The sequence below is a fragment of the Eubalaena glacialis genome, chromosome 3, assembly GCF_028564815.1.
Source record: "Eubalaena glacialis isolate mEubGla1 chromosome 3, mEubGla1.1.hap2.+ XY, whole genome shotgun sequence".
Lineage (NCBI taxonomy): Eukaryota > Metazoa > Chordata > Mammalia > Artiodactyla > Balaenidae > Eubalaena > Eubalaena glacialis.
This window is the reverse complement of record NC_083718.1, coordinates 137,117,867-137,131,174: the sequence shown is the minus strand read 5'-3', so window position 1 is coordinate 137,131,174 and position 13,308 is coordinate 137,117,867. Positions and strand designations below refer to the sequence as shown.

The window sequence follows — 13,308 nt, the reverse complement described above, 5'->3', positions numbered from 1 at the left end:
GGCATGCTCAATGGTCAAGGCTTGTTGGTCACTTTTCAGGATGCCCATGTACCTCTGCTCAGGTTGTTAGCAAGAGTCAATAGTGCTGGTGCTACAGACATAGAGAACAGACTTGGGGTTGCCAAGAGGGAGAGGTGTAGGGGAGGGATGGATTAGGAGTTTAGGATTAGCAGATGCAAACTATTATATGTAGAATGGATAAACAACAAGGTCCTACTGCATAGTACAGAGAACTATATTCAATATCCTGTGATAAACCATAATGCAAAAGAATATGAAAGAATGTATATATATGTATAACTGAATCATTTTGCTATACAGCAGAAATTAATACAACATTGTAAATCAACTATACTTCAATAAAATAAATTTTTAACAAATGTTCCCAATAGTATTGGTGCTAAACCCGTTATAATCATTGCTATTGTAATTATGTGAGTTAAATAACTATAACAGAAATGGTCTTGGCTATACATCAAAAGATTAACAAATGGATGTATATTTTCATATTCTAAATTAAAATAAAATATTTAAATTATGCATGTATAATTTTCTATGAGGCCCTGTCTTAACTGACTTTATGATAACTGCTAGTACTTCTCATATTCAATAAATAATTTCCACTGTATTGCCTGTCCAACAAATAACATATTATTTTCTCTATTATTGCCATATATAGTTTTGCATAATATCAGAGATGAAATCACTTTAAAATTTTGTGCTTCTGAATCCTAAAATTCATTTGAATTTGGGATTTGTAGAAAAATGTATAAAACTATTAGTGATAATCTGAATTTCTATTAAATAATTGTAAGCATGCAAATTAAACCTACCTCAGTTGTATCCTTAAGATAATGAAAAGATCTAATAGATCTTGATTTTAGATATTCTTCTACTGGCTCTAAAGAAACAAATCCAAACATAAATGATATTTCTATACTGTTAGACTACTTCTAATTTGACTCAACAAACCATTTTCTCTACTTGTAAACTTTTTAGAAATGTAGTTTGTTAGAGCTAAATATATTCTAGAATAATTTGCTTTTAAAAAGAATTTCTATTAACAGAATATAACATTCAATTACTATTATACAATAAAGCTGTATTTTCTTAGAAAAAAATGATTTCTAAATAAAACAGAATCATACTTGATAGTCAAATAAATCTTCTCATTAATTCCTTTGAAAAGAGAAAGATTCCCCTCAACTGGAATCCCCCATCTCCAATTATGAGTTTTACTAATTTGGATTAACATATAATGGATTTTTTTTTTACGTAGGTATAATGTAGGGTCAAGCATGCAGACTTTGGATGTAGATAGCTTGGGACCAAAAACTACTTTTCTGTTTGTGAGTTATGTAGCTTTAGGAAAATCATTTAACCCCTCTGAGCTTTAGTTTCCCCATCTGTTAAGTGGAAATAATAGTACTTATGTAACAGGGATGCTGTGAGGATTAAATGAGATAATAGATGTAACAAACTTACATCTGGTATTCCTTCAATCAACAGTTATTTGTTGATCACCTGCAATGTGCCAGGCACTGGTGTTGGACTCTGGAATTGTGATTTCTGCCCAATGATGCACACATTTTATTGGATAGTACAGAAAAGAATTAAGTAAAGAAACAAAGGAGTGAACAATTATAAATTGAGATGCATGCTGTGACAGACATAGACAGATTTTGGTGAGGGACAGCATTAGAGGGAGGTATAATTTAGATAGGGTAGTTGCTATGGATTGAATGTTTGTGTCCCTCCCACAATTCATATGTTGAAGCTCTAAGTCTCAATGTGGTGGTTTTGGGAGTTGGGCTTTGGGGAGGTAATTAGGTTTAGATGAGGTGATGAGGGTAGAATGCCCTTGATGAGAATAATGCTCTCTCCGCCATGTGAGAATAAAGTAAGAAGGTGGCTGTCTGCAAACCAAGAAGAAGACTCTCAACAGAACCTGATCCTACTGATCTCAGACTTCCAGCCTCCAGAACTGTGAGAAATAAATATTTGTTGTTTAAGCCACCCAGTTTATAGTAGTTTGTTACAGCAGCCTGAATAAGAGAGAAATTGGGACTGAGAGGTGGGGTGCTGCCGTAACAAATACCTAAAAATATAAAAGAACCTTTGGAACTGTGTAGTGGGTAGAGGCCAAAAGAGTTGTGAGGTGCATGCTAGAAAAAGCTAATATGGCCATGAAGAGATTTTTAAAGGCAATTCTGGTGAGAACTCAGAAAGAAAGAGGAGAACCATTGAGGAAGCTTCCATTTTCACTGAGAATACATGAATAACCATATACAGAAATGTTGGTAGAAATACGGATGGTAAAGGCCATTCTGATGAGGTCTCAGACAGAAATGGGGAACATGCTATTGGACAATGGAGCAAAGGTGATCCTTGTTATAAAGTGGCAAAGAACTTGGCTGACTTGTGTTTGTGTTCTGTTTTTTTGTGGAAGGTAGAACTTGTGAGTGATGAAATTGGATAGTTAGCTGAGATTTCTAAGCAAAGTGTTAAAGAAGAGGCTTGATTTCTCCTGACTACTTGTAGTAAAATGCAAGACAAGAGAAATGAATTGAAGACAAAATTGTTAAGCAAAATGGAAACAGAACTTAAGAATTTAGAAAATTCTCATATTACAAAAACTGAGAAATCACATTCAAAAGAGAACACTAAGGCTGTGGTGCACTGACCATTTGATAAGGAGATAAGGAGATTGGTATGGGTGTGAAACATGGACCTAATCAGCCATCCCAGCAGAGACACTGTCAGTTTGAAGTGAAGGGGATAGAGACAGGATAAAATGAAGGAAGGCTGTCGAACTTCTTGGGTTTTACAGGATAGGATCACAGAGCTATGCACTGCAAACGTGCTATTCCTCAAGACAAGGGAAGAATGACCATGAAGGTGACTCAAAGATCATCAGGCCTGCCTCAGTTTCAAAATCAGAGGCCACTGCCTCAGTTTCTGCCTATGGAGCCCTTGGGGGTGGGCCAACACTCCCACTAGATAGTCCTGGGGATGAAATCCTGGCCTAGGAGAGTCCCAGTGGGGAAGTGGGGGAGATGTGACCCCCAACCGAGCAGAGTTGTGAGAGCAGGACCTCTGCCCCAGTGGGTCAGGAAGGCAGAGCATCAAGCCAAAGAAGATTATCCTTGAGCCTTAAGATCTCATGAAGTTTGTCTTAGTAGGTTTTAAACTTCCTTGGGACCCATTACTCCATTCTTCTTTCCTATTTCTCCCTTTTGGAATGAGAATGTCTATCCTATTCCTGTCCCAACTCTGTATTTTGGAAGCACATAATTTGTTTGATTCCACAGGTTCAAGCTGGAGAGGAATTTTGCCTCAGGATCAATCATACCTTGAGTCTCACCATAGCTGATTTAGACGATCTTTAGGTGAGACTTTGGACTTTAGTAATAACATAAAACTCAGTATGGCAGTAAAATAACTAACATGTTCTAGGATTCCTTTATTGTCCAGAAGAAGGGTAACAATATATTTTGAAAGGCTGAATATTGTAATATCTAGGGTAATCATTTAAAGAATAGAAACAGAATGCATAACTACCAAATTAGTAAAGGGGAAAAGTTGAAATTTTAAAAACTCAATCCTAAATAAGACATAAGAGGACAGAAAAGGAAACACAGAATCAACAGGAGAGATAGAAAGAACAAAATAAGCTGGCAGATTTAAATCCAAAGATATAAGTAGTTACATTAAGTACAAATGGACTAAATGCTCCATTTCAAAGACAAAGATTACAGAGTAGATTTTTAAATCTAACAATTTGATGTTTATAAGAGATAAGTCTCTTATGTAAGAGATCATAATGTTACAGAAATGTGGCAACAAGATGATGGAAAAAGATATACCATGTAAATGTTAGCCAAAAGAAAGCTGGGGTAACTACAGTAATATTGGATAACAAGACAATCACTTTGTAATTTAAAAGGGTTCAATTCACTAGAAATATATAATTCACTAGAAATATATAATAACTCACTAGAAATATATAATAATTCAAAAATTTTATGCAATTAATAACACAGCCTAAACTATATTAAAAATCTGTAAAGCAAAATTTGATAACTCTACAAGGAAAAAATAAATAAGTCTGAAATTTCTCAGCAATTGACAGAATAAGCAAGCAGAAAAATCAGTAAGGATATAGAAGAGTTGAAAAACAATGAAGAAATTTGACCTAAAAGACATATGTAGAACACTGCACCCAACAGCTGCAGAATATACTTTATTCTCAAGCACATACTGAACATTTACAACAATCGACCATATACTGGGTGAAAATACAAGTGCTAACTAATTACATAGGACTGAAATCCTATGGAGTATATCCTCAAACTACAATGTAATTGTGCTAAAAATTTATAAACAAAAGATAATTAGAAAAGCCTCATATATTTTGAATTAAGACATAAACTTCTAAATAACCAATGGGTCAGAAGAAGAAATCATAATGGAAAACAGAAAATAACCATGATACTCTTGAAGAGCAAGGTGGGAAGACTTGCTCTACCAGATATCAAGGGTTATTTTAAGCTACAGAAATTAATGTTGTGTGGTATTGATATTGAAATGGATAAATAATATAATGAAACATAATAAGAACTCCAGAACAAAGAGCCCAGAGCATTAGGGAAAGAATAGCCTTTTTAATACCACGCTGGGATAGCTGGGTATTCACATGAACAAAAACTAAATTTGACTCTTACTTCACTCAAAATGTAATTCCAGGTAGACTTTAGACCTAAAGGTAAAAAGAAGAACTAAAATCTTTTGCAAGATAAATAGAAAAAGATATTCATGACCACAGAGTAGGAAAAGATTTCTTAGATATGGTACAAAAAGTACTTATCAAATGAGAAAAGATTTGGTATATTTGACCTTATTAAAGTGGAAGAATTTTTGTTCATCAAAAAGACACCATAAAGAGAGCGAAAAGAAAACCTATAGAAAAGGGGAAGATATTCACAACACGCAAAACCAACAAAGAACTAGTAAAAAGAATATATTTGAAAATCAACAAGAAAAGGATAAAAAAACTAATTTTAAAATAAGGTAAAACTTGGATGATTTCCAAGAGTATAAATCCAATTTGTCAATAGTCTATGAAAAAGTTCTCAAACCTATTAGTAATCACAGAAATGCAAATTAAACCATAATGATATACTATTATATACCCAGTAGATTGCTAAAATGGAAAACTGACAATTCCAAGTGTTAGGAAGCAGAACAAAAAGAACCCTCACAAATCTGATGGGAGCATAAATTGGTAAAAACACTTTGGAAAGTTGACATTATCTATTATAGTTGGAGATAAGCATCCCCGGTAATGTAAATCCTGGATATACACTCTCAAGAAACTTTTACACAGATGCAGCAGGATGCCTAAACAAAAATATTCATTTCAGCATTGCAATGACTGACAAACTAAAAACCCCAAATTTCAAGAGTAGTACGGACGAAGTGTGATATATTCATGCAATGGAATACTTAACAGCAATGAAAATGATGCAACTACACCTCCACAGAACAATATGAGTGAATCTTACAAACAATGCTAAGAAAAAAAAATACAAATGAATGCATACGGCATGATTACATTCATATACAGTAAAAAGCAAGCAAACTAAACAATATTCTTTAGAGATGCAAACAATAGATGGTAAAAATTTAAAGAAAAGTAAGGAAGTGATTACCACAGAAATCAGGACAGTAGTAACTCCCAGGGACAAGGAAGGGAGAGGTGATTTGGGAAAGGTCAAGTGGTGATGTTGGCAATGCTCTATTTCTTGATGTGCAATATGGTTATATAAGTTTTTTTTAATAATTGGTTATTATACTGTACATTTTATGCTATATTCACTTTTCATAATGTATGTTATTTCATAATTTTAAATGGTTTAATTAAAAAGGAAAGTGATTAGAAAGAGGGCAAGAATGAAAGAAGAAATACCTGTCGGCAAGCTACTATAGTTGACACACAAAGATGATGATGATTTGGATTAGGGTGGTGACAGCAGACATGGTGAAAACAGATTAATTCAAGATGAGTTAGAATGAAAAGAGCTTGTTGATATATTGAACTTTGGGGAGGAGGGAAAGGAGAGATCAAGGATTGCTTCTAGGTTTTAGACTTGAGCCAGTTGGCGCAAATTGGCCCAATGTACTGAGAATGGAATGCTGTTGCAGGGAGGGGATGGGAGAGAAAGTTTGAGAGGATGGCTAGGATAGGGAATCATGAGACCAGTTCTGGATATTAGGTTTAAGATGTAATGAGAAGTTTGAGTGGAGATATCAAATAGGTAGCTCAGTGTAGGCACCTGCCCTTCAGAGGATTAGTCTGGATTGAGATATAAATGAAGGATTTAACGGTATCTCTACGGTATTTTAAACCATAGAGATTTAAAATACGGTTGGGTGATCTAATCCGTAAGACTGGATTAGATCACCCAAGGAGAAAGAATGTAGAAGCAGAGGCAGGCTCAGGATTGAGCTCTGAGCAAATACAGTATTATAAGGATGGAGAAGAGAAATTAAAAAGAGAGACTGAGAAAGGGTGAGATAGCAGAAAAACAGAGTTTTAAGCAGGAGGGAGTGATCAACTAACTATACTGGTATTGAGAGGTGGCAGAAAAATATCCTTCAGATTTAGCAACATGGAGATCACTGGTACTCTTAATCAGTGTAACTTCAGTAGAATGGTGGAGGCAAGACCAATTTGGAGTAGGCTGAAGTTTAAACAAAAGTTGAGGGAGTAGAGACAGTATACGTAAACAAATCTTTTGAGGAATTAGATTACGAAGAGTCACAGAAATGAGGCAATATGGGGCAATGTGGATTCAAGGAGCCTCAGTCAGGGTTGTTGATGAGCATGACACAATTAGATGGTTTTTTTTGATAATGCCAGAGAAAGAAAAACAAAGACAACATAAAACACTCAAATTTTCTGAGGATCTATAACACTGGTTCCTAGCTCACAGATTCCTTAAGTTTCTAGGAAAGTGAGTTCCTTTACAGTCCCTGTAAAGTAAATTTCTACTAAGTAAGATGTACAAGCTTGAGTGATTTTTTAAAAACAATTACAAGAAAACTCAGGATTGAGCTGAAAGGAAATCCAGAGATTTTCTTTCCAGAAAAATAAACATAAAAATATATTCTTAATTTGTGAATTGTACAAATGTCTATTCTGACATTTATCATCTCTTTCTCTTAGGAAATTCTTCTTTATAGCTCACTGACATCTTTCACACTGCAGTTATAACCCATAGGCTTTCAAGCAAATGCTTTCAACAGAAACATCAAATTATAAGAACTTATAAAACAAACATTAATAAATAATAAAGTATTTAATAAAAGCACTTCATTAATACATCGAAACAGAGGTAAATATACACAGCATTACCTACTGACTTGATTTCTTGAATTTTTATTTTTGTTGGTACAAAGTGTGGTCTTAAATTTGACTTTTCAAAATCACTCTTTTTAGGTTCAGGCATATTTTTGAAGGAGACATATCTGAAAGAAATAAAATTAATCTAAATTAAAATAATCAGAAAATTTACAAAACTAATCTAAAAAATAAATTTGGAGAAATGTGGTCAAGTCCCAGTTATATAGATTTGAATGTTACTGTTTTAATATATTATAGTACAAAGTGTAAAAGATTGGGACTGATTAAGCAGGAGCTGAAAATATTAGTGGTAATCACTGGAAACAGAGAGAGAAAACTGCTGTTGTCATAAAATTGAGGGCACTCAGGAAACTACTGTTCACAAGCTAATTAACCCTTTTAGAAAAATACATTGGAAATTTGTTAAATGAGATATTGGGGACATTGCTAAGCCGAGTCATAGTGGTGGGATATGCAGTTAGGGTCAGCTCAGATTCCAGAATAGTATACCAGATAGGATCACAGAATCTATTTACTGTAAACAGAAATTTTTTTCCACTAAATTCTTTAACTGACTATTGATGGTATGTAATTATAATAATTATATAATTTATGATATTTCTGACCTCTAAATGCTATGACTCAGATCTCAGACACTCACCTTTAGTTTATATCATCCAGTCTCCCACCTTTCATTATCTATAGGTTGATGTCCTCCAGATTTATAGTACAGACCCCAAACTCTTCCCTGAGCTCCAGATTTATATATCCAACTGCTACATGATTTCTGCAGTTAGATATATCATGGGAATTTCAAACATATTCAAAACCAAATGTTTGCTTCCACTTCCTTTCCAATCTGTTCCTTCCCCAGGTTTTCTCATTTCCATTCAGCCAGAGGCTTAGGCCAAAAACTCTGCAATCATCTTTGACTTTTCTTTCTCTCGTTCCCCATTCCCGATATCTCAGCACATCTCATTGGATCTTTCTTTGAAATACATTCCAAATCCAACCACTTCCTTCCTCATCACATCTACCCTAGTCCAAGGCCCCTTCATCTCTCATCTGAACTGCTTCTCTACATCCCTCATCTTCTTCTATCTGCTCTCTCTGCTGTCACTCTTGTGCCCAGCAGTATTTTCCCAATGCAACCATGGTGGCACCTGTAAAATATAAATGAGACTGTCATTTCCCTCCAACTGTTTCCTGTCACACTGAAATGAAATTCACAATTCTCATTGCAAGACAGAAACCTTCCTCCCAATTCTTGTATTTCCAAGTAGAGGAGCTTCCATTGAATGCCCCTCCAGGCCTCTCTCTGTGCATCCCTTTACCCCTCTCCTCCACATGGAAGCAGAGTGAGTTTTTTGGCTGTTTGGTTTAAGGAAAGGAACTTATGCTCTCACGTAAGTACCTTGACCCTTGCTCTTCCCTCTGCCTGTAATATTCTTCCCCTAGGTATTGCAAGGTTTACTCACTTAAATCATAAGAGATGTATTTCATAAGTCTTTACTCAAATTCCCATCTCTCCAGAAAGGTCTTTTTGCGCCCCCTCTCATCTAATATAGTAAATTAAGGGAATCAATCCTAATTCCGTTAATTTACTATATTTTTCTTCATAGCATTTATCACTAGTGAATTTATATTATACATTCATTTGCTTGTTTATTTGTTATCTGTCTCTCCACCTTACCCTAGAATGCAAATTGAGGGCAGGGTCTTTGTTTTAGTCACTGTTGTATTCCTAGCACCTAGAACAGTGACTGGCACATAGTACACATATAATAAATATTTGCTGAATGTATGAATTGTTTTGGTAAATTTTGATTGAACTCTCTTATAATCTTATAATTTCCAATGAGTTTTCAGTTTATTCTCTTTAGGTTTTTCAATAAACAATCATTTAATCTTCATAAAATAATTTATCTGTTCCTTTCAAAACATTTAAATTTGTATCTTATGTTGTTATTTAATATCATTGGCAAGTACTTCCAGAATAGTTTGTTATACTAGTGAGAATGGGCATCCCTCTGTTTCTAATTTAAATGGGAATGTGTCAAAGATTCCACCCTAATGTTGTTGGCTACATAGTCTTGTTAAGGAGATGATTTTTAAATACTTATCTTACTATGGTATTTTTTCAAATACATCTGCAGAATATATAGAGATGTTCAGATATGGATTTCCTTACAGTGAACCAAAGAGCATGGGCTTTGAGGTTAGACCATACTTTGCATCTAGACTCTGTGTAAACTTCTGCAGAATATTGAGTTTCTCTGAATCTCAGTCCCTCATATGCCAAATGAGGGTAATATTTACCTCTTGGGGTTGTTATAAGAATTATTTACATTAGATAGGCACCCGCCGCTCACTGCAGCCGCGAGGTGACGCCTTTTCCCCCGGAGATCTCCCCACTGCCCCGCGCCTTGGGACCTCCTGTTGAAGACATGGGCGTTATCGAGACCCAGCGGTAGTCAGAGGAAGGGAGGAGAGAGAAGGTGATAAATTGCAGAATCACTCATTCATCCCCACGCGGCAATTCCGGGGAAAACCTATGCGTGGTAGTGGATGTGGCTTTTTTCCCCTTCTCCTGCCCCCTCTCAGCCCTAATCCCCAGCGTCTGTTCGCTACCACAAATAGAACCTTCTGTTGGATGAAATAAAATCAAACACTGGGCCTTCAAATAACAAACAAACAAAAAACATTAGATAATAGTGAAATGTAATAAAATAATTAGGAGGTGATGAGTTTTATCTTTTTTAGTATGTCACTGAATTTTTAGTTTACATATTTAATTTAAATAATGACTGTGTTTAATAACCATCTAACACAATCCCTGAAGATTCAACAATCAGCTCTAACAAATTGTTGGGAGCTGGCTCTAGCACACCAATGATCCCACACCAGAAGAAAAAAAAAGATTAAAAGAGGGAAGAAGAGGAGGTGCGCTAGAGGAAGACCACACCCATCTCCCACTTACAGGTCAGGACAGGAAGAATCAAATTGCTGGCCATACCCCTTTTCATTTCAGGTCACTAAACTGGCTTATATGGGGGAAGGGGAAACCTCAACTAATACGTGGGATCAAAATACTAAACTGGTCAGACTTTTAATAACCAAAAATGATCAGAGTGAAATTGGAGAAATAAATATAAAACTGCTTTATGTTATATGTTCCCAAGTTGAGAAAGGCAGTGAAACAGTTAAGCAAATATTTTTATTTTAGATTTTTAAAAAATCTATATTTATAAGCGAGACACTGCAATGGTTTTACATTCTTGTGGTCAGACTTGAGGTTCAAAGCTATCTTTATAAAAAGAATTGGAACTATTTCATCTCTATGCTCAGAAACCATTTAAATAGTTCTTTGAAACGTTGGAGTCACCCTGACACAGCTTCAAGACGGTGCTTTTGTAAAAGATAGTTCTTTGACAATTTCTCAAAATTTTCTAGTTATTGATTTAGTTACGTTTTCTTTTTCTTGTTTATTCTATTTTCACCATTTATATTTTCCCAGATTATCCACTATCTGACTCATGTTTCAAAGCAGCACAGTTATATGAAGTACTCATTATAATTATTTTAATTTCTTCTACGTCCATTGGCATAGCTCCTTTCTCATTACTAATATTGTGCCTTTATGTTGTCTGTTTCTTCTCTTCAATTTCTTAAATTATGGTCATTTTAACATTCTTTGGGGAGGTCTTAAACATGCTAATTTTGCAAAATGCTCTTAAAGATTCAGTGTGCTTATGAGAGGAAAGCCAAAGTCTGGTGGAAGTACTGGGAGATGACAGCTTTTTTTTTTTTTTTTTTTTTATCTTTATTGAAGTATAATTGCTTTACAATGGTGTGTTGGTTTCTGCTTTATAAAAAAGTGAATCAGCTATACATATACATATATCCCCATATCTCCTCCCTCTTGCGTCTCCCTCCCATCCTCTCTATCCTGCTCCTCTAGGTGGTGACAAAGCACCAAGCTGATCTCCCTGTACTATGCAGCTGCTTCCCACTAGCTTTCTATTTTATATTTGGTAGTGTATATATGTCCATGCCACTCTCTCACTTCATCCCAGCTTACCTTTCCCCCTTCCTGTGTCCTCAAGTCCATTCTCTACGCCTGCGTCTTTATACCTGTTCTGCCCCTGTGTTCTTCAGAACCTTTTTTTTTTTCTTTAGAATCCATATATATGTGTTAGCATATGGTATTTGTTTTTCTCTTTCTGACTTACTTCACTCTGTGACAGTCTCTAGGTCCATCAAACTCACTACAAATAACTCAATTTCGTTTCTTTTTATGGCTGAGTAATAGTCCATTGTATATATGTGCCACATCTTCTTTATCCATTCATCTGTTGATGGACACTTAGGTTGCTTCCATGTCCTGGCTATTGTAAATAGAGCTGCAATGAACATTGTGGTACATAACTCTTTTTGAATTATGGTTTTCTCAGGGCATATGCCCAGTAGTGGGATTGCTGGGTCATATGGTAGTTCTATTTTCAGTTTTTTAAGGAACTTCCATACTGTTCTCAATAGTGGCTGTATCAATTTACATTCCCACCAACAGTGCAAGAGGGTTCCCTTTTCTCCACACCCTCTCCAGCGTTTATTGTTTGTAGATTTTTTGATGATGGCCATTCTGACTGGTGTGAGGTGATACCCCATTGTAGTTTTGATTTGCATTTCTCTAATGATTAGTGATGTTGAGCATCCTTTCATGTGTTTGTTGGCAATCTGTATATCTTCTTTGGAGAAATGTCTATTTAGGTCTTCTGCCTATTTTTGGATTGGGTTGTTTGTTTTTTTGATATTGAGCTGCACGAGCTGCTTGTAAATTTGGGAGATTAATCCTTTGTCAGCTGCTTCAGTTGCAAATATTTTCTCCCATTCTGAGGGTTGTCTTTTCGTCTTGTTTATGGTTTCCTTTGCTGTGCAAAAGCTTTTAAGTTTCATTAGGTTCCATTTGTTTATCTTTGTTTTTATTTCCATTTCTCTAGGAGGTGGGTCAAAAAGGACCTTGCTGTGATTTATGTCATAGAGTGTTCTGCCTACGTTTTCCTCTAAGAGTTTTATATTGTCTGGCCTTACATTTAGGTCTTTAATCCATTTTGAGTTTATTTTTGTGTATGGTGTTAGGAGTGTTCTAATTTCATTGTTTTACATGTAGCTGTCCAGTTTTCCCAGAAAAGAGGCTGTCTTTTCTCCATTGTATATTCTTGCCTCCTTTATCAAAAATAAGGTGACCATATGTATGTGGGTTTAATCTCTGGGCTTTCTATCCTGTTTCATTGATCTATATTTCTTTTTTTGTGCCAGTACTGTACTGTCTTGATTTCTATAGCTTTGTAGTATACTTTGAAGTCTAGGAGCCTGATTCCTCCAGCTCTGTTTTTCTTTCTCAAGATTGCTTTGGCTATTCAGGGTCTTTTGTGTTTCCATACAAATTGTGAATTCTTTTTGTTCTAGTTCTCTGAAAAATGCCACTGGTAGTTTGATAGGGATTGCATTGAATCTGTAGATTGCTTTGGGTAGTAGAGTCATTTTCACAATGTTGATTCTTCCAATCCAAGAACATGGTATATCTCTCCATCTGTTTGTATCATCTTTAATTTCTTTCATCAGTATCTTATAGTTTACTGCATACCGGTCTTTTGTCTCCTTAGGTAGGTTTATTCCTAGGTATTTTATTCTCTTTGCTGCAATGGTAAATGGGAGTGTTTCCTTAATTTCTCTTTCAGATTTTTCATCATTAGTATATAGGAATGCAAGAGATTTCTGTGCATTAATTTTGTATCCTGCTACTTTGCCACATTCATTGATTAGCTCTAATAGTTTTCTGGTAGCATCTTTAGGGTTCTCTATGTACAGTATCATGTCATCTGCAAACAGTGACAGCTTTA

The 13,308-nt window shown here is 35.3% G+C and overlaps 1 protein-coding gene across 1 annotated transcript in view; it reads right to left on the bottom strand.

Moving 5' to 3' along the window:
- Window positions 1-13,308, bottom strand: part of C3H1orf141 (chromosome 3 C1orf141 homolog) — a 44,924-nt gene that overhangs the window by 16,702 nt on the left and 14,914 nt on the right. Inside the window, 2 exon segments of the mRNA XM_061183949.1 lie at window positions 834-901; window positions 7,418-7,530. Coding sequence (XP_061039932.1) covers window positions 834-901; window positions 7,418-7,530 — 181 coding nt within the window.